This window comes from Eulemur rufifrons, chromosome 19 (assembly GCF_041146395.1).
Source record: "Eulemur rufifrons isolate Redbay chromosome 19, OSU_ERuf_1, whole genome shotgun sequence".
In the NCBI taxonomy this organism is placed as follows: domain Eukaryota; kingdom Metazoa; phylum Chordata; class Mammalia; order Primates; family Lemuridae; genus Eulemur; species Eulemur rufifrons.
In genome coordinates this window covers 87554189-87576225 of record NC_091001.1, presented here as the reverse complement: position 1 = coordinate 87576225, position 22037 = coordinate 87554189, and the positions used below count along the sequence as shown (strand labels likewise).

At 36.8% G+C, this 22037-nt stretch overlaps 2 protein-coding genes across 2 annotated transcripts in view; one reads left to right on the top strand and one right to left on the bottom strand.

Annotated features, from left to right (window-relative positions):
• Positions 1-454: 454 nt before the first annotated feature.
• Positions 455-6189, top strand: CEBPZOS (CEBPZ opposite strand). The gene is made up of 4 exons (XM_069494014.1): positions 455-507; positions 3480-3595; positions 5101-5145; positions 6107-6189. The coding sequence occupies exons 2-4, from the start codon at positions 3481-3483 to the stop codon at positions 6187-6189; spliced, it is 243 nt and encodes an 80-aa protein (XP_069350115.1). The 5' UTR covers positions 455-507; position 3480.
• A 35-nt stretch (positions 6190-6224) lies between these two features.
• The window catches only part of CEBPZ (CCAAT enhancer binding protein zeta), a 20232-nt gene continuing 4419 nt past the window's right edge, over positions 6225-22037 (bottom strand). Inside the window, exons 3-16 of the mRNA XM_069494007.1 lie at positions 19045-19276; positions 18391-18577; positions 16975-17063; positions 14694-14747; positions 14032-14134; positions 13856-13924; positions 12687-12753; positions 11640-11740; positions 10488-10545; positions 10000-10193; positions 9136-9222; positions 7100-7161; positions 6932-7013; positions 6225-6364 (exon numbers count right to left, since the gene is read on the bottom strand). Coding sequence (XP_069350108.1) covers positions 6225-6364; positions 6932-7013; positions 7100-7161; positions 9136-9222; positions 10000-10193; positions 10488-10545; positions 11640-11740; positions 12687-12753; positions 13856-13924; positions 14032-14134; positions 14694-14747; positions 16975-17063; positions 18391-18577; positions 19045-19276 — 1525 coding nt within the window. The remainder of the gene's footprint in view (positions 6365-6931; positions 7014-7099; positions 7162-9135; positions 9223-9999; positions 10194-10487; positions 10546-11639; positions 11741-12686; positions 12754-13855; positions 13925-14031; positions 14135-14693; positions 14748-16974; positions 17064-18390; positions 18578-19044; positions 19277-22037) is intronic.

Below are 22037 nucleotides of genomic sequence, written 5' to 3'. Positions count from 1 at the left end.
CTGCTCCTCAAATGTTACTTTGCAAGCGAATTGTCTAGGGATTTGCTAAAATGCAGATTCTGATTCAGTAGGTCCGCAGATCTGGCAAGTTTTCAGGTGATGCCTAAGTTGCTGATCTTCTGAGGCTCACACTTTGGGTTGCAGAGTGTGGAAAAACGATCCAGCACGGGCTCCATCGAGCCAGTATCCTGGGTTCAAATCCGAGTTCTGTCTCTTATTAGATGTGTGATTGTGGGCAGGGTAAGCCTCTTGTCCTCTCTGCAAAATGAGCTCCTCACAACACCTATTACATAGGGCAATTGTGAGCATTAAGTAAAATAACGTGGGCAGCCGCACTCAGGTCCGGCTCCTGGTTAGAGCACAGGAGGCTGTAATTACGACGGCGGGAGGGGCGGGGCGCTGTCCACTCACGCGCATGCGCACTCCCTCGTGCGCGCGCTTCAGGTAAGACTGCGGTGCGCGGCTCGCGCTCGGAGGCCTGTCTGAGGGCTGCGCGGAAAAACGAGGGTGAGGGCGTTTTTTTCTTGGAGAAGCTCTCGACAGAGTTCTGGGGTTATGCGGCTGACACTCGAGTGTCACTGTTTGCAGTTCGCCGGAGGCGAGCGTTTCCGGGTCGGTCGGTGACCTCGGCTTGGCAGCCGGGGCCGTGCAGCCTGCGCTGCCCGCGGGTGTCGGCTGCAGGCCCGGGCCTAGCGTTCTGGGGGCCCGGGGGCAGGCGGGGGTACCAGAGAACCGGGGGAGCGGGGGCTGAGGGACGTGGGTATCCAGCGCAAGGCCGCTGTCCTCGGCCTCTGCTGCTTGCTTGGTTCCTGTCCGTGGGAACCTGGAAGAAACTGCTGTGGTTAATGAGACCCGGGGAGGTAGTGCAGAGGAACTGGTTCACATGTAGACTGTGGGAGACCTTGCTGTTTGAAACCGTGTCTCCTGGAGATGCTGAGCCGTGTAAGGCCCCTTCCGCGCGGAGAAGCAGCCTCGGATAAGGGGCTTGCGGACACAACGTTGCACGTTTGTCTTGAGCTTGTGCACCCCGTGTCAGCTTCTCGGCCCAGTGTGGCGTTAACCCCGTGACACACAGCCCTGCTTTGAGCCTGCCAGAGACTGCTTCATTTTAAACTTCTCCTAAACTCCACCCTTCTCCAAACCCCCAAAACCGTGTCTTCCTGTGCTGAGGGCCTTGGCCTGTAAAACATACATATGTGTATATGAGTGTGTGTGTGTGTGTTTATGTATTTTTTTGGAGACAGCCTCTGTCGCCCTGGGTAGAGTGCAGCTCACTGCAACCTCAAATTCCTGGGCTCAGGCGATCCTGCCATAGCCTCCCAAGTAGTTGGGACTATAGGCGTGTGCCACCATACCCAGCTAATTTTTCTCTTTTTTGTAGAGACGGGGTCTTGCTCAGGCTGATCTCGAACTCCTGAACTCAAGCGATCGTCCTGCCTCAGCCTCCCAGAGTGCTAGGATTACAGGCGTGAGCCACTGTACCTGGTCACATATATATATATATATATATATATTTTTTTTTTTAAAGAAAGGTAAATGCTTTATTATATAGAGTGTTATTTGGATTTTATTTTTTTGAACCCTTAGCATCGCCCCCTCACAACAAAACAAAATTTTGCGTGGATTCCTTAAATTATGGAATAGGCTGCAGGCAGGCTTTGTTTTTTTCACCCCTCTAACATTAAAAATAACCCCGAGAGCTATCTGTATTTAGTATGATTCATTTTCGGTCAGTAATGTACAACATTATAGCGAACAGAGCAAAACAATTCTCTCTTCCCACTTATGCACAGGTCTCTTTGTACTATATAGGTTCTTTTGTAACTTCCTTTGCTTCATTTCTTTTATGTAAGAAAAATAAAGTTTTAATCTTTTGGTCCCCAGGGTGATCACATTATCAAAATGAGAAAAGGGAATATTTGGGAGGAGGGACACCTGGTAAGGATATTACCAGGATAATCCTACAAAAAGGAGGCTATTTAATCACCTCTGCTCTCAGGCATTGTGAAGAGGAGTTAGAAGGGAATGGGGTAAATGCCTGACAGTCTGAGATAAAAACTAGTGGTTCTCCTGTTCTTGACTTCAGGGCTCCAGGGAGGCTGAGTAAAAACTTGGGTACATTTCATATATTCACTAAGAGTTAAATATTCTATTTTCTTAATTTGTTATGTAGCCCTTTTCCTTGTTTAGTTTTACTTTAATTAGAAAAAAAGAATAAAGACTCAAATCCTTTTTCTTGATTAGCTTTTAATTATAGGGAAGAGAATTAAGATCTAAACAGTCTGTAGTTTTGCCGCTTACTGGGTCATCACCCAACCAGTTGTCCCCCTCACTTGTATAAAAATTATTTGGGGTGGGTGTCGTGGGTTTTGCCTGTAATCCCAGAATTGTGGGAGGACTGCTTGAGGCCAGGAGTTCAAGACCAGCCTGGGCAAAATAGCCAGACCCTGTTTTCTGTACAAAAAAGAAAAAAATTAGCTAGGCGTGGTGGTACGGGACCATAGTCCCAGCTACTCAGGAGGCTGAGGAGATTGGGAAGTAGACAATTGCAGGCTAAGGTTCACTTTTTTTCTTTTTTTTTTGTTTCTGAGACACGGTCTGACTCTGTTCCCCAGACTGGAGTACAGTGGCATGATCATAGCTCAGTGCAGCCTCAGCCTCCTAAGTAGCTGGGACTACAGGTGCATGCCACCATGCCCAGCTAATTTTTAAAATTTTTTTGTAGAGACAGGGTCTTGCTATGGTGCTCAGGTTGGTCTTGAACTTCTGGTCTCAAGCAGCCCTCCTGCCTCAGCCTCCTAAATTGCTAGGATGGCAGGCATGAGCCACCACAGCTGGCCACAACTGTGTATTTTTAACAAACATCTTGGCTGATGCAGTTGAAGTGTTAAGATTGTTAGAAGAGCAACTCCCCAGGAACAAGAACCAATTAGTTTATTGCTCAACTTTGTGTCCTTAGCATCTAGCAAAACGCCTGAATATGTCACATAGCTTAATATGTTATATTAATAAATGTAGAACTCCAGCTATAAAAAATTTAGAACCACTTATGGAATAATCTTACTTTTGTAAAGATCCTTTACAAAGAGCTTTTACATATTGTGCCCATTAGATCATCTACTTCCCAGTTCAGGTAAAAAAAAACTGATTTAACCTCTCTCTCACCATCCTATATTCTTAGAAAATTCTAAAATCTTAGTTCCATAAATTATTAGTTTTTACAATTTCTACTTGAATTTTCTTCTTTGGTGCTTTATGCAATCTTGTCTTTGGCTCATTGTGCCCCTCAGGCGTGGAGTTTGAAAACTAGGTGTGTAGGACATGTCAAAAACAAAAAGTATGTAGTAACTTTGGGGCCTTATTCCTACACAGATAAACCCTTCAAACTGTGGGAATGAATTAGTTATTTTTATAGAAATGGTAGTAGAAGTTTAAATATGCTCATTCAGGTTTACACATTTGGTCATTGTTAAATTTAGGATGACTCGCCGTATGGAACCACTGGCAAAGAAGATCTTTAAAGGAGTTTTAGTAGCTGAACTTGTTGGCCTTTTTGGAGCATATTTTTTGTTTACTAAGATGAACACAAGCCAAGGTAATCATAATTCAGAAGCATAATTAATGCTTTCTAGAGGGGTATAGAGTTTGCTAATGCATTTTAGGTGCCAAATAATAATGGCATTTTGTGAGAAATTGTTTCTCTAGATTCCATGTATTAAGACATTTTTATGGGCAGAAGGGAAATCAAGGTATTCATTATAGTAGACTAGATGATTCTCACTTCTCCCTTAAAAAATGTTGTAGACTAGGGGAAATGTTTGACACCTCCTAGTGAGGAGGATAGAGCAAATGTCCTGTTTGGGAGCACAGATGGAGGAAACCTACCCTGCTCATTATGCTTCATTGGTAGACCGAAAAAATTAAGTAGCATTGCTGTTTTCTCTGGGTAACCAGTTTTCTCAGGCTAGGGTATTCTGTGCATCAATAGTGGACAAAAAACGACTTTCCCATGCTATCACTGAAAGTGCTTTGACGTTTTGTTGGGGGTGAAATTTTATATTAGAGCCCTTAACTTTTTTGGGGAGAGGACAGAGTCTCACGCTGTGGCCCCAGCTAGAGTGCAGTGGTGTCATCATAGCTAACTGCAACCTCAAACTCTTGTGCTCAAGCGATCCTTTTGCCTCAGTCTCCCAGGTAGCTGGGACGATAGGCACACTACCATGCCTGGCTAATTTTTCTACTTTTGCAGAGACGGCTGTTGCTCAGGTTCCCCTTGAACTCCTGACCTCAAGGGATCCTCCTGCTTTGGCCTCCTAGAGGGCTAGGGTTACAGGCGTGAGCCACTGTGCCCAGCCACAATCAACTTTTTAAATTAGGAAGTGCTTTTTTTTTTCTTTTTTTATTAAGAAAGGATTCTGAAGCTGTAAGGAAGTGCTTTTTCCCAAAAGCAGGGAGTAATCATGGGGTGGTGGCCATCTTTGAAACTTGTCACTTCCTCAAAGTATTTAACTGGAACACTGTACCAGGATGCTACGGGATATTCACAAAATCTCTATACTTTGGCTGGGTGTGGTGGCTCACGTCTGTAATACTAGTATTTTGGGGTTAAAAAAAAAAAAACCCAAAAAACAAAAACCTCTATATTTTTAGACCTTAAGGGTATAAAGAAAGCATCCCAACAGTATTTAAAAGCAAATTAAAGTTTGGGATCAGTTTCAACAACTGGGTATGATCTTACTTCTAATTCCTTAACAGGGCAAAATAGTATTGATAAAAACAATTCATAAAGTTGCATAAGGGAATTAATCATTGACAATGAAAATTTGCTTTTAAATACCATTTAAAAATAAATTACATCATACATACAGGCCAAATTTTAAAAACTCTAAAATAACTATAAGGCAGCTACATGTTAAGGTAACTTAGATCCTATCCAAAAGGATATAGTTCCTGGATCACCAGAAGGACCTTAAAACAAATTTCTAATGTATATGATTCTTATCATATGAACCCTAAAGGTAGCATTAAATTGTGCCTCGATGTGTTAATGTAATGAATTTCTGATCATGTCTAATTTCAAGACTTCCTTTTTTTCATCAGATTTCAGGCAAACAATGAGCAAGAAATTTCCCTTCATCTTGGAAGGTATGTTTTTCCTTAAGCAAAAATGAGAGTATAAACCACCTTTTTCACATAACCTTTAAATTTAGTAATGTCCTTACAATGAATTAAGAACTAAATGATTTCATTTTAAATGTGTCAATTTCCAACAATACTGTTCACATCTATTTTAGTTTCTTCTGAGAAAGTTCTCATCTAAAGTTATCTAGAATTACCGAGATGAGAGGAGAGATAGCTAATGGGCTAGATTCTTAATTCTTCCAGTGGTTAAAAACATGGACTTTGGAATGAGACTTATCTGAGGTGATGATAGAATGGGTTTAAAAGATCCTTTTTTTTTTTTTTTTTTGAGACAGAGTCTCACTGTTGCCTGGGCTAGAGTGCCGTGGCATCAGCCTAGCTCACAGCAACCTCAAATTCCTGGGCTCAAGCGATCCTACTGCCTCAGCTTCCCAAGTAGCTGGGACTACAGGCATGCGCCACCATGCCCGGCTAATCTTTTCTATATAATTTTAGTTGTCCAGCTAATTTCTTTCTATTTTTTTAGTAGAGACGGGGTCTTGCTCTTGCTCAGGCTGGTCTCGAACTCCTGAGATCAAAGGATCCACCGGCCTTGGCCTCCCACAGTGCTAGGATTACAGGCGTGAGTTACCATGCCCGGCCTAAAAGATCCTTTTTATCTCAGGGTTGCTAATTTCTCAGAGCTATTTCTTTCTCAAGTAGAGATAATGCCTACCTCCATGGGACTACTACAAGGGCTTAACAAGATAACCTTATGTACTTACTTACAGTGTCTGGTATAAAATAACAATAAATAGTGTTCATTACAATAAGTAGAGATGCAAGAGCTTATACATAAATATGTAATCCTATTGTCCTCTTTTTTATTTTATTATGTAGCAATATGGAAAAAGAAGTTTTTCTTAATACAAGTTTAACAACATTTTTACATGACTTTATAAGTGACAGCTATTTTTATTTGTAGTTTATTACAGATCCATTGAACAGTCTGGAATGTATGGAATCAGAATACAAGATCAAGAAAAATGGCTGAACAGCAAAAATTAGAAGTAGAATTTTAATTTATAATTTATATTAATGACTCATTTCCTTTGCTTTTTACTTTTGTGAGTGGTTTTCAGCCTCTTCTTCTTGAAGTTTTTCTTTTTCTTGATGATACTTTTCACATCTTTGTTGTGTAGCCAGTCATCACGTTCAGCCTCCCATTTAAGCTGTTTGAGACCTTTTGGGAGGAGAATAAAGATGAGCCTACTACGACGACACTGAAGACTCTTCACACAGAACATCCTGCTGAGTAATAGGAACTTCTGGCCCGCCGTGGCCTGCACTTTCCCACCCACTATGCAAATCCACTGCTTTTTTGTTGCTTTTCTTCTATATTTATTATCAAAGACTAATGTTTTATAAATAAATGACTAAGGAAGGAAAAGGAACAAATGCTCTAAAGATTTTCTTTCCTCTGAATACTTTTACTGGTGAAAGAATAAAAACTGTAATAATGTCAGAAATATGTCTTTAAAGCATATAAAGTTATTTAGCAAACTCATACTACATAAAAATAGCCCACCTTTCTAAAAAAGCTAAAGTAATTATTGTAGTCTGTAGTCTTTTTTGCTGTGGTCTAAATACTTTTTAATTCTTCATGCTCTCCCAAGAGGGAGAAGAAAAAGCCATTTTTTTTCCAGGTTATAAGGTACCATAAAAAGGTCCTCCAAAAATAGTCATATCTTCTGAAGTTTTAAGTCAAGCCTATTTTTAAAAACATCAATAAAAAATTTAGGTTACTTACTTGCATTATCTTTGTTAGCCATGGCATTCATGCCAATGTTATCAAACTTGGATCCCATATTTTCATCCAATAGGTGGCCAAACTTTAAAATAAAAAAAGGATAAATTTATCAAGAAACTTAAAGTTATGTGGAATAGCTAACTTCTTAAAGTAGTACATTAGCCTTACCTCTTCAGCAGATACAAATAGGCTAGAGTCATTTAAGTTTCTTTTCTTTTTTTTTCTTGATCCTAAAAAAATTATAAGTCTAGATTATTTAATTGTAAATCTAATGATTTTGGAAAAAACATAATTCTTCCAACATGATCTTATTAAAAAATTATCTTTGGGTAAAAATACAACTGCAGTTATTTTCTAGCACCATTAGGCAGCTGGCATTTAACGAAAAATATAATTTAAGAGTCAATATATGGTATTTTTATAAAAGCTAATATCCTTCTTGCTTTTGCCTCAGTCTGCCAAGTAGCTAGGATAGGGAGATGCCACCACACCCAGCTAATTTTTATTTTTGTAGATATGGGGTCTTGCTATATTGCCTAGGCTGGTCTCAAATTCCTGGCCTCAAGCCACCCTCCCACTTCAGCTTCCCAAAGTGCTAAGGTTAGAGGTGTGAACCACCGTGCCCAGCCTTGACAGAGATTTGAAATCCTTTCAGACTACCATCTTCTGAAATAGTACTTAATTAATGAAAACAAGGTCACTGAGAGAGCACCTTTTAATAACAGGCTGAGTAGGTACCTCAGTAGGACTTGAGGCAAAACAACACTTTTCTGAGGGATGATCTTGAGAAAAACTTTGCTTTATATACTAATATTAAAATGTGATCCTGCATCACTCAAGGGCAGACAAAATCCAGAAGATAACCATTTCACAATTTAAATATGCATCAGTTAAGTCATCTAGCCATTAGTAGACTATGATACTGATAGCAGTATTTGAAAGAGCTGATAAAAAATTTTATAGGCATAAGTGTCTGAGAGACTACTATCATATGTAATCTTTATTTAGTATTTTTATTATTTAATGTTACAAATCTATTTTTCTTCCTATTTATCAGTAAGCAGAAGCCACAGAGGCATTAGAAAGAAGGAAAGCATAATGCTTTCTACATTTTTATGAAATTCTTCAAACTGTCACCTGATATAGCACTTTTTTGTTAGTATCTTACAAGTGTTAAACTGTAAAGCATAATCTTACAAGATACACTTAAGAATTCATATCTCTTTTATGTAAGATAAATTGAGATTAAAATTGTTTTGTCATGGCGGAAAAATGGTAGACTGTATAAAAAGGGAAACTGAAGTTAATAAAGAAGCATGGACTTTTACAAGGGTCGAATGGCAAAGAGTAACGGTTGAGAAAAGAAAAAAGGTAACATGTATCTGGAAAATTTAGGGCTTACATATAATTGAATGGTTTAAAAAATGATTGAAAAGATGATCTAGAGGTATTTAAATGTCAGATGCAGAGAAAATATGATTGAAGGTATATGTGGAAAATAATCCATATAAATGAAAACCAAATTATTTTCTAATATAATTTGGAAGTACATTAAGCAATTTAGGAAGGTTTATTTCCCAAAATGATGATAATATCTTTCATGTGGACACTGTTAGGTAGGGATAAGGAGGAAGAGAGAAGAACAAATGTTTTATCTACAATAAGAGAATGTAAGAATTGACCATCCAAAAAGAGGTAGAGAAATGAGAAACAGCAAACTGGAGATCCGGTCAAGGCCATAAACTGCAGCATGCCCATTACGGGGTTTTAATTGTCCTCAAGTGGCCTGGGGTTCATTACCATCTAATTAGCATTGTGGTTTTGACCCCCCACCACGGGCTTTCATGAAGGATTCTGGGAAGGTGCATGTGTATCAACTGAGTGAGTTATGTAAGGAAACCTGTCAATCACCCAAGAGTGGCAAATGGAAACTCCACCTAAAGAAAGGAGGGGCAGTTAATTTATCATATAAAAACATGTGTGTATTAGAAACTCAGGTCTTCTCCACTCCAGGAGATAGATAGACCCGTTCCCTCTCCGGAATGTACTGTGATTAGCAAATCTTGGTGCTTGGCTTGCTTGTATTTGTTTGGCCTGCACTTTTATTCCCTCAGTCTCATTCTTCCATACTGAGATAAGAACCAGGAAATGCATGAATCTGACAGACCTTGCTTAGTTTTCAGAGATTAAATGCATTTTCTTACCTTGAAATGAGCCAGCAAAGTCAAAATCATCTGCACCTTTTCTCTTGCTTTTCTTAGTATTGACTTTGGAACAGCCTTCATCGAGTTCTATCACACAAAAAAATTTGCATTCAGCAATTTAAAAACAATAGGACTGGAAAATAGCATTCTAATATATGCTAAAATATTTAGTCCGTAGCCAAGGTGCTATACTGCTGTTCCACGTGGGTTTCATAATTCTACTAGCATAGGCTTTGAGGAAGGAGTTAGATCAAGACTCTAAGAATAACTGGCATATTTCTATATTTTGTGCCAAGTACCAAATTTATTACATAGCTTCATTAATAAGACCACATAGTATAAAACTCCTTAAAACAAGAAACTTGTGCTGTGGTCCAGAGTAAGTACAAGGATGTTGGGCAGGCATGTGTATACTTGAGGAACAAGAAAGGACAAGAAAGGCCAGAAAGCAGTCCAAAAGACACAATTCTGGGTGCTCTTTGCTAATTTACAGCAATGAAATAAAATGTTTACTTTCTTCATCTATGCTATGGGGTTATGATGATTATGGATTAACTTTTATAAACTGCTAATTACTTATCTAACATAAAAAAAGGGCAACATCACAGTTCAATGGGTATTGTACAAAGAAGCTAATTGTTGGTTTAAGTCTAAAAACTCAAAACTTGGCTACTGTAAAAAAACAAAACAAAACAAAAAACCTTCAGTTCCAAATGAGAAGGAAAAAGGTCCCCTTTAAATTTCTGGCCAATATGAGTATTAATTTGAATACAGTAATACCTTAAAAATCTTTAGCAGAAAAATTAACCTAAGGCTGAGGAAGTTATGGAAGATAGTTTATGTCTTATTTTTAAAAATGCTTACCTGGAATGTCTTCACTTTCATCACCTAACACATCCATGAATGTTCCTCCATCTTCATCAATTTCAGCAAATTCATCATTCATACTTCCCAAAGAAACTTCATCATCATCTAAGTTATCAAGTTCATCATCACTACCTTCTGAATCTTCATCTTCTGGGTTATGCTTAGCTCCTTTTGTTTTCTTTTTCACGTTGCTGGGAAAAAACACAACTTGTAAAAGGCAGTGTTTTTCTAAAGTAGTGTTTTGGTGACTACCAGGGTACTACGTTGTTAAATGACTTAAAAGGAGAAAGACTTACTGCTCAGAGTAAACATTCTAATAATGTGCATTATAAAGGTCCAAAATGAATACTGTATCTACTTCCCAAACTTATTTGAATACATTTCCCCTATACATTACATAGTTCTGTGGGCTACTGTTCTGAGGGACACCACTTTGGGAAATGCTGGAAAAACAGTAAAGAGAAGAGTGAAGAAAAGTATGTTACCCAGCAAAATCCATATCATCCTTTCCAGAGCTGAAACAGTTATCATCTTCAAATGTGTCTGCCAAAGAATATATAAATTATGAGATATAGCAAAGAATAACAAGGTTGACATGTCTTACATCTGAATGAATTATAAGACAGAGTCATGATTCTGTTGTTTATGACAAACACCAAAATGATATAAATGTGACTATTGTATGTCTTATTAATGTATATAAACCTATGGAATACTGATCTTAATGAAATCCCTCAACTAAAATAGGATCCAGCTAATTTCAGCTTCTTTCTATAATTCTTTTATGGAAAGAGGGTAAATATCAAATAAAATGACAGTTAACTGCAGTCCTTTTTACTCTTAAACTATTAAGGTGCTTATTTTTAGTAGGTATAATATGTAAAGAAGTGAAATCAATGTAAACCTTTCCAATATACCATGTTTTTTGTTTTAGTCTATTAAGTTTCAATTAAAATTTATCCAGCTCTGTGGATTATAAAGATAAAAAAATTAAATAGCTGACTATTGCCATCAATAATACAAAGAGATTATGAACAAAATGGCTTCTATTTTATATGCGATTTGGCCTTAATGAATATACTGGCCTGGCGTGGTGGTTCATGCCTGTAATGCCAGCACTTTGGGAGGGCCAAAGTGGGAGGACTGCTTGAGCCCAGGAGTTGGAGAACAGCCTGAGCAACATAGTGAGACCCTATTTCTACAAAAGATAGAATTAGCTAGGCGTGGTAGTGTGCGCCTGTAGTCCCAGCTACACAGGAGGCGAGGCAGGAAGATCTCTTGAGCCTGGGAGTCTGAGGTTGCAGTGAGCTATGATGACACCACTGCACTCTAGCCAGGGTGACAAAGAAAGACCCTGTCTCAGAGAAAAAAAAAAAAAAAAAAAGAATGAACGTATTCTCAAGTAAATAAAATTTTTTTCTTATATATACTGTCCAATGTACAAGTCATGTATTTTTCTGGAGCAAATGTAGGTGAATTACCATATGTCATCAAACTATTTCTTAATCTTCCATTGTGATTTGCATAGTCTTAGCTAAATGATTTTTTAAAACTAAGCCCCTTCTACTTCTAATGTTACATGTTCTATTAATAAACAGTAATAGATTATTTTACAAAGTGAAGAGTCAACAAATTACCAATCAGCCTTTCAAATTCCTCATCATCCACATCTTCTATACTTTCTTCATCTGCATTCTGTTTTTGTTTCACTTTAACAATGGCAACTTTTTTATAATACCTAAAATAAAATGCATGTTATATAATTTGATAATTTAATCAAAGCTCCTATAACTAGCGACAATCCATAATTGTAAAAGCTTAAGTATACTCATCAATTGGAAATAAATGAGTACAATTTGTATTTAATATAAAAAATAGTTTAACTCAATAAAATAGCTAGAAACTTTTGAAATGTGGAGTAAAATAAATTTCAAGGACTTCAGTTTATTACAAACTAGTTCTGCATAAAAACAACTAAACTCATCTTGATCAGGAAATGGCATAGTAAAAGGTTGTTTCAGCTTTAACACTAAAGATGTACATATTAGAATATTATAAAATGTAGCTTTAAATGACTTCAAATCACAGTATTTTAACAGTCAGCCCAATTCTCACATTAGGATACAGGAAAACATAGCAGTTTACAGATGGAACCATACCCTCCAAATTATTCACACCAAATGTTTTTAAAAAGCTAACCAAATCAAACCTAATTAACCAATCAACCAGATAAGACAGTAAGTACTACTATAATGCACTGGTAGTCATACTAGTAGGTTTAGGACTTATTTCTATGGTAGTGGAATGAATTTTATTCAATCTGCTTAAAGGGCCATGGTCTGGACAAATTACTCATGACTTATCACTATATTAAATTAAAGCAGATTTTAAGCCTCTAAGAAAATTGCTATATTATAAAAAGAAATTAAAGATCGAGTTCCACAAAGTCAGAGTCATAAAACAAAATTTATATGCTAAACTATTAAAAATAAAACCCCCAGATTTACTTTAGTTTCACTAAGATATCCTATTAGCAAAATGACTGATTTATAAATTTCCCTTCATAAAAATAGTCATATCCACTGATCTTTTCAAAATACACTGATGCTAATTTAAGCATTTTATAGAATCTAAAAACTTAAATTTTAGCAGTTCCCCAAATGAAACTGTATTAAGTGTAGTACCTGTGGAAAAACACTTCATCCACTGGTATTTGGCTTTCTTCTTTTCCAAGGAACTCCTTACTGTTCACTGGAAAAATAAATTGAAACATTTTAACTCACTATAGTAATCCCTTTTCAAGCTCTTAAGACTAAATATAGCATATCTAGAATTCTAGGCCAGGCGTGGTGGCTCACGCCTGTAATCCTAGCACTCTGGGAGGCCAAGGTGGGTGGATTGTTTGAGCTCACGAGTTTGAGACCAGCCTGAGCAAGAGTGAGACCCCATTTCTACTAAAAATAGAAAGAAATTACCTGGACAGCTAAAAAAATATATATAGAAAAAATTAGCCGGGCATGGTGGCGCATGCCTGTAGTCCCAGCTACTCGGGAGGCTGGGGCAGGAGGATTGCTTGAGCCCAGGAGTTTGAGATTGCTGTGAGCTAGGCTGACGCCATGGCTCTCTAGCGCAGGCAACAGAGTGAGACTCTGTCTCAAAAAAATAAATAAATAAAAATAAAAATAAAAATAGAATTCTAAAATCTCAAAATTGTGAGGACGGTAGACAAAAGGGATGTTGTAATGCATGGGACAATCTCTAATCTCTGGAAAAGTCTGTGCGAAGAAGACCCAATATTTGAAACTTTGTTGTTTATAGCAAAAAGTAGGCAGTACATTGCCATCAGTATAGTCACAGTGAAATGGTAAGTTTTCTCACTGTCCTCCAATTGCATACAGGATTCCAATTTCAAGAGAAATAAAACTTCAAGAGTTCTCTTAATAATCACTTTAAACTTGCCATTTTCTTTCTTTTCTTTTCCTTCCTTCCTTCCCTTGTTCCTTTCCTCCCCTCTCCTTCCCTCCTTCCTTTCTGAGACAGTCTTGCTCTGTCGCCCCGGCTACAGTGCAGTGGCATCATCATCACTCACTGCAACCTCCAACTCCAGGGCTCAAGTGATCCTTCTGCCTCAGCCACCCAAGTAGCCCCACCAAGCTCAGCTAATTTTTTCTATTTTTAGTAGAGACGGGGTCTTGCTCTTGCTCAGGCTGGCCTCAGAAGACTTGAGACTATGTACACATTCTTGGAAACAAAAGATAGATAATATCTTTCATTCTGATAAAGTGGAACAAAGAATAACACAATTTATGTGTTATTGTCTTATACTGTCTTCAGTTGTTCAAACTATACTTACCAGCAAGACTACGAATATCCTTCATAAAATGTTTCCTTTTTGGCTGCATCACAACACTGTCTGTGTTTTCTGAAATGTAAAATCATGACAGTATAATGTAAAACCTAGTTATATGCTCCTATTGTTTATTAAATATCAACAGTGAAAACCAAATAATTCATTAAACAGAAGCATACCTTTCCCTTTGTGGGGCTTTGGATTTCGGTACACGAATCGATCCAAGAATCTCATTAGAGTAAAATCCTGCAGGGGGTCCCCTGAATACTGAATATAATTTCCCTGAAAAGTGGAGGGGGATTTAAGAACTTAACTCAAATTCCATCTATGCATACAGATAAGAAAAAGAGGAAAAACATAAGCTTCTCTTACACCGCATCAAAGGCACAAATATGTAATAAATGGCCCTTCAAATATCTCATGCATAACTTAAAAAAATTAAACACACAAATACATATACATACATATTCTATGATGTATTGCTGGTTTTATGGTTAGGTAAATAATATTAATAATTTAGGCAATCCAACCATTAACCAGGAACCAAATCCCAAAGTGGCAAACATAGTAAAGGGGAAAGGGGACGGCAGTCTTTCTCCAGGAAAGAAGCCAGAATGTAATAAGGAAGTGCTGTGGTTTTCTAATGTCCTATATTCCCATTCATCTCAGAGTGGGAAAATTATCTGCTGCTCTGTATTAAACAAGTTACTGCTGCTTTATAAGAGCAGCAAAATGTACGTGATTCTGTCTGGTGGAGAAAACGCTGTATAACCAATTACTGATTATCTAAAACGACACTATTTATTTTTTATTTCTTATCTTCTGAATATTTTAGACCTACCTGAAGGATAGTCTTTGCAAAAAGAGCCACGGAGGGATGAAAATGCTCAGATAACTAAAAAGAAAGATGTGAATAATATCAATATTTCTAAAGTTAGAAATTACTACAATCATAGCTCATTTAAGAAAATCCAAAAATTTGAAACTTAAGCCAATACATTAGATAAGTGATTCTCAAACATTTTGGTCTCAGGACCATTTCATACACTTAAAAAACAAGGATCCCAAAAGCTTTTATTTAAGGTTATATCTATTGATATTTACCTTATTAAAAATTAACACAAAAGTTTTAAATACTTATAGTTCATTTAAAATAACAATAAACCCAGTACATATTAATATAAATAACATGTTTATAAAAAATAACTTTTCGACACAAAAATTATAGGGAGAAGAGTAACATTACTTTACAGTTTTGCAAATCTCTTTAATGTCTGACTTAAGAGAAGACAGTGGATTCTTTCATCTGCTTCTGTATTCCATGTTAAAGTACATTAAGAAAATCTGGCCTCACACAGACACACAGTTGGAAAATAGCCTATCACATAATTGTGAATTTTCTTCTTCAGTACTATACTGAAACTGAAGATTAGTTGCAATACGGAAACTGAAACCGTATTCAATTGGCTTTTGGCACTTGCTACTTAAAAATTGGTCTACTTTGAATGGACCTTTTAGACATTCATGAACTTTCTAACAATGTGCACTCATCATTCAAAAAATATTAATGTACTGAGTTATGCAGTTCTCCCATATGTTGGCACAGTTCATTATATTTTATCACAAAAATCAAACTGTTAGCATCACCACTAATTTCATCAGAAAAGTTTTTACATACTGAGAAACTGTCAAGCTCAAGGTGGTGGTTACAAAATTTCTAAAATTTTTGTCTTTGCTTGAAAGCTTGAATTTTATATTTTATTTTTTAAATTTTATTATTGTACTGTATTTTAGACAGAGTCTTGCTCTGTCACCTGGGCTTGAGTGCCGTGGTGTCAGCCTAGCTCACAGCAACCTCAAACTCCTGGGCTCAAGCAATCCTCTTGCCTTGGTCTCCCAGACTGCTAGGATTACAGGCAAGAGCCACAGTGCCTGGCAGAAAGGTTCAATTTTATCATGACAGCAAATACTGTCAGTTGTTTTGTTTGAAGCTACAGGCTCAATTAATTCATTTTGAAGAAAATGCCTCCCAAATACTTAAGCCTGAATAACCAGTTTGTCTGTCAGTCTTTCATGAGAAAGAAGCTAGATGAGCTTGCAACAACTGCATAAGTATCCTTCCTTGAGACACGTGACAACCTTCATTCATACTTGGAGTACGCAGCAGAAGTGTGCTATATATGAAATACTAAAAAGCCAGCCTGACCAAGAGTGAGATCCTGTCTCTACAAAAAACAGAAAAGTTAGCTGGGTGTGGTGGTGCGTGCTTATAGTCCTAGCTACTTGGGAGGCTGAGCAGGAAGATCGCTTGAGCCTGGGAGTTTGAGGTTGCTGTGAGCTATGATCATGTCACTGCACTCTAGCCAGAGTGATAGAGTAAGACTCTGCCTCCAAAAAAAAAAAAACCCCACCACTAAAAAGACTTATACTTTAAGGTCAAGATACTAAAATAAAGAATTCTTCCTGCTTCATCATTTCAAGTGGTGCTGGCTTTTTTTTTTTTTTTCCCTAACTGCAAGTATGTGGCAGTGAACACTATAATGGCTACTGATGCAGCTTGGTAGCCACTGTCTTTATTTGTGCTAAGGAAGCAGCAGTTTTACCCATCATTTCTTTTTATATCATCAGTGCCACTCTACACAGTAACAAAGATAAATAATGTCTTGGAATTACTATGAACGTAGATGTGGTCTTGCAGACTCATTGAAAAAGTATCAAGAACCCTTAGGGGTCTGTGGTCATACTCTTGAGGATAGCTTCATAGGATGATACTTACTGGCTTTATAAAAGGAATCACAGAAAGATTTTTAGAAATATGAATTCCTCTAGTATATTTAAAAAGGCAAAATTTATCCATTTTGCTGAGTCTTTATATGCAATAACCTACCTACAAAAAGCAACACTTAAAAGCCATGTACAACAGCCTTCTTTTACATGCACATTTCAGATTTTGTACAAAGTAAACACCTTACACAGTATCGTCCCCCAAATGTGCAAATTTAATGTTTATTAACTCCTGTATTTCTCATTTACAAGAAAAATGAAAACTCTGAGGTGTTAAATCCACCAGGGCGAGCGTACATAGCACAAATAAATTAAAAGGCAATTTGAAATTATTTTACCTTTTTGAGTTCCCAAAGACTTGTGTTTTCAGCTCCACAGAACAAAGGGTTTCTACTGAATGGGTCATATGTATTTAACCGCTTGCCACCTAAGAACAAAAAATAGTATTTCTCAAATGCTTTATTCCTAGCCCAGAGGTCATTAAAACCACCATCATCAACATTCTCAGAGATATATCCAACATTCTTAGTTAGCAAAGCAGCCTAGATTAAGAACTCCAAGCCCCTTCAAGAATTTATCTTGGTATCTGAGCTAGCACTTGCTCTTGAATAAACCAGGCATGTTTAGCCCAACTACTAAACACTTCCTTCAAAATTTCTCCCTTTTCTGAATAGCAACAAAAGGTGCCTATTTCTGGGTCACATAGGTCATCAATGTTAATACGGAAATAACCTGAAGACAGGTCTAAAGTCTTCTGGAGCTTCAGAGTGCTCCAAATATTTATCATTAAAGTATGTCCAGAAATAATTCTTACTTGGAACAGATTTTACATTATCTTCGTACTTTCAGAAACTCAGGACTAAAAAATTTGAAACAGAATATTTTCAGAACAAACTATGAACTGACTACCTCACATCGCACATGCTCGTCATCCTTCTAAAGGATTATTCTCAGTTTAGTCTTCAGGGTAACCAATGTATTCTTCTAGAAACTTTCCTGGTGGCTACTAGACTTCTCTTTTGTACTTCACAAACTGAAATTTGGAGATGAATTAATTAAATATGAGTCCCGAGCAAGTTTGAAGAAATGGGTCTGGCACCACATTTCTAGAACCTCAAGGCTAGTGTTCTTTTATTTCAGCTTCAAATGAAGAGTCTGCATTTCTAAGATTTCTTTTGGCTTTAATATTCTGTTAATAGACTTAGTTTAATTCAGTTTGTGTGTGTATATATGGAAAACCACTTAAAGTTTCTGTCTTATAGAAAGTTTTCTTAATTCATAATATATGACCAAATACTTCTGTTTATAAATCAAACTTCTGTGGACACAACATTTGGATGTCTTCATGTCTTACATGTTTGAGGCCTTTACATGTAGAGATAAAGGGCAAGAAACTAAAATTGGTTCAAAGGTATAAACTTGCAATTATAGCTGAAGGAACTAAGATTTACTGTGCACTTAACATGTTAAAGGTATTTGCTTTAACTTCTAAGATCTGAATTATAGATCAGATATATAAATATAAAATGCATATTAATTATCTGTAGTTTTGTTAATAAATAAATCAATAACTCCTTGTATTAATAATTTATTTCTAAGGTCTTGAAAATATCTGATCATGAGAGTTCCCATTTTTAAGAAAGCAACACTGAAGATTTCTAAAATGGTATATTAGTTGCTATGAAGATCAAAGACGAAACAAACTCTCTGGTTTAAAAATCCAAGAGAACAATTTGAAGATTTAAAAAACTCACCTTTCAAATTATCAACATGTACCCAGGAAGCAATCTTTGGTTTTTTGGTTTCTATGTCACTTTCAGATACGGTTTCCTCTGTCTCAGCTTTTTTCACTGTTTCTATTTCTTTGTCTGCATCAGTGAATTTTTCTATGTCGTCTTCATCATCTCTTGCATCAATAAAATTTTCTTCATCATCAGACTCCTAATAAAAATAATGGTTTAATGAATCTACACTAATCAACTAGAAGTTGCAATAAAGTCTGTTCAATTATGTGATGGAGAGTTTTGAAGAAGATTCACTTATTGCAATTCTGGTGAAACATGAACATTCTAAATCACTCTACGAGGCAGGTACTGGCATTATTTCCATTTCACAACTGAGGAAACAGGCTTAAGAGATCTAGTAGCTCTATAATCTTCTATCTCATATAATTGGAGTTTCTAGTATAGTTTATAATAAGTGCAGTTTATAACAAGTAGAGGGGTCAGGCAACATAACCTCCTAGTAGACTGTACAGCTGGCACTAAAATCTAGGTCTGTACAAATCCCGAACTCATACTCTTATATGCTCCAGAGAACTAAGTTATTGTCATCTGAAGCAAAACAATACCAAAACAATCAGTGAATTTCAGCACCCACACGATTTAAAGAGCAGTTGTAAAATATACCGGATGATCGTCTAGTTGACTTCTTAAACCTGGTTTTGCTTTAAGGATTTCAGACACAAGATATAAAGCTCCACATATGAATGGTGGCATCTGTTCACAAGTAACTTGAAGTAACCTCTTCACAAAAGCCTTCACCCGGCGCAATGCGATGTCAGCTTTCAGAGATTTGTAGATAAGGTTAAGAAACATAGCTTGCTTGGAACACATCATCAACCCCGGATCCAACATCTTCCTTTAAAACAAGACAAAGATCAAATATTTTATTCATAATACACTCCCACAATCAATACTCACATATTAGAGGCAACTATTAACCTCTTCCTAGTTAGGGATAACTATTTTCCTGCGTATTTTAGAACAAGAGATCATTTTTGCCATAAGAAGTAAAATGGAAATCAATACCATAACAGAAAGGATGATGATGGCATCAGGAAAAAAAGAAGAAAGAAAAAAAAAAAATCACATGAGCAAGAGATATTGTTTTGTGGTTTCCCTTCTCTTTTCCAAGTGGTTTTCTCTTTTCTACATCAACAGGGCACAGCCCTAACAGTACAGTTTTTATACAGACACAGAAACCCACCAGAAAGGCCAATTCAAAACCAAATAATTAAAACTGAGCCATGAAAGCAGTTCATTAGAAGATCTGGGTTTTTGTCCTTGTATCACTACCTGTTAGCTGGGTGACCAGAGGCAGCCCCCCATCACATGGTTCTAGTGAAGACCATATGTGAACAGTAAAAAATTAAGTTGTGAGGACTTCAGAGAATTTCAAGTCCAACATACTGTGTAACAACCCTCCTATCCATCCTGTTCTCCCTGCCCAGAATCCTCTTCCCCAGCTCTCGGCATATCCATAGTACCCAACAGTTTCCTCTATTAGTCTCTCAGTGCCATGTTTATGTTCTTCATAGTTTCGAACCCTTTGTTTCTTTGTCTTTCCCTTTTCTCCCAAGGTCCAATGGAACAAGGACCATGCCTGTGTTATTTGCTGTTGTAACCCCAAAGGGGGGCACTTAAAACTTTTATCTGACAGCTTTTCAAATACTTGAACCTATATAGCTCTTAGGTGTCCTTCCCTCCCCAAAGTCTCTCTTCTATCGGCTGCTCAACTCTGATCTCACATAATTTTAAAATTCTCTCTCTACCTTACTTGCTGAATCTTAGAGATACCCCAACTGGTCTGGACCTCCAGATAGTAGGATATCCAAAATTAATACAATCTTCCAGATCAGCTCTAAAAACACGTGGAATCATGACTTCCTTTGTTCTAAGCACTTCCATTAACTTTTTCCCACTAATACTAGAAATGAAAATACTCAAGCTTGTGAAATGTTTTCATATTGCTCTGCATATCCAGTTTCTTCCAATTGGAAAATATCGCCCTTTTGGTGATATTTTGAGATATTCTGTATTATTATTCAATCTTTGATATTCAGTTTTCTCAATTTACATTTAAATTTTCAACATTCCCATACACTCTGCAACTCATTTCTAGTCATAAATTCCATTCCACATCAACAGAAACATTTGAGAAGAACTTAGAGAAGAATGTGTCCATCATCTGACAGACAACATCTTCCTGAAGTTTTTGATAAATCATATTTTGTATATCAAATCATGTCATTAATTTTATCTCTCAATTAACTAGAGCTTTTAAAAAAATTTAAACAATTTTAAAAACCAAAAGCAAATAAATACTTTAAGAAGGCTTAAAAGCCCTTTAAGGAAATCCATCTGTGAGAGCTCTCGGCAAATAGTAATTTAAAGAATTTAAAAATGTACTCTTCCTCAGAGATGTCAGACTGCTGTGTTAAGCAGCCTGTGATGTTAAAAGGATTTAGAAAAATATGTTTTCCAATGGATTACAAATATTTTCTAGAAATTATAAGTTCTAATGATCCTCAAAAGTTAAAAAACTTCACCCCCCCGCCCCCAATAAAAAAACCTCAAGAAACCGAAACCTCTACATTTTCAGCCTTGGAACTCGTTTTCTTTCTTTCTTTATCTCCCCCACTTGGAGAATGGAACTCTTCTCAAACTAATAAGGTTAAGTATATATTACTCCAAAAAATTGTGGAAAGTCCTTTGACATTCTTTTTAGGGTACCAGAACAATCAGTGTCATTAAATGTCACGAACTCTAAAGCCACGAAAGACCTGGATTTGCCACCTAATTTGGTCTCTTAATATCTTTGTGGCCTTGCACAAATTTCTGTTCCTCACAAACTGGAGAGCTGCTAAGAAGATTAAACTGAAAAATGTATGTGAATCATATTAATAATAAGGATAGTAGCCAACACATGGCACTTACTATGTGTTGCGCACTGTTAAGCACATAAGATACATATGAAGATTACATGGGTTAACACATACATTAACTTACCAATTTTCCTTAAAGTCCCAGTTCTGTCATTTACTACCTGCATAACCTTGTATAAATTAAACGATCTTCACAATAACAGTATGAGATAGGTGCTGTTCTCTTCAACAAACTTAGGCCTCATAAAATAGGATTATTTCTACCAAGAGAGTTTTAATGAGATCAACTAACTTGCCCAAAGTTACCCAGAAACTTTGGCTGAGACTCAAACTCAGTGTTGCTTATATCTAAGATATTAACCTCTACTTTACATTTTCTCATAAGATGTATGTATGTAAAATTGTAAAAACGAATTAGACAGAAATATGTTAAATCCTTGAACATAGCCTGTTGGTTTACTTGAACAGTCGCAAGCTTTTTACACATTGTTCAAAATATTATGCCCAACAGGTAAGTTGTAAGACAGTCACAAAATTCAGCAAACAAAATCTTAACCACGATGTTAAAAAAAAATCCAAAATTGCAACCCCCAACAATACTCCCTTATCTAACATATTTTCTTGTTTAACTCTGTCCCCCATTTCCTCTTCCCCATGTGAGTGTAAGCACATCTAGGGGTGGGATTTCATTCACTCTGCCACATTTTGAGCACCTGGAATATGGGCAGCATATGT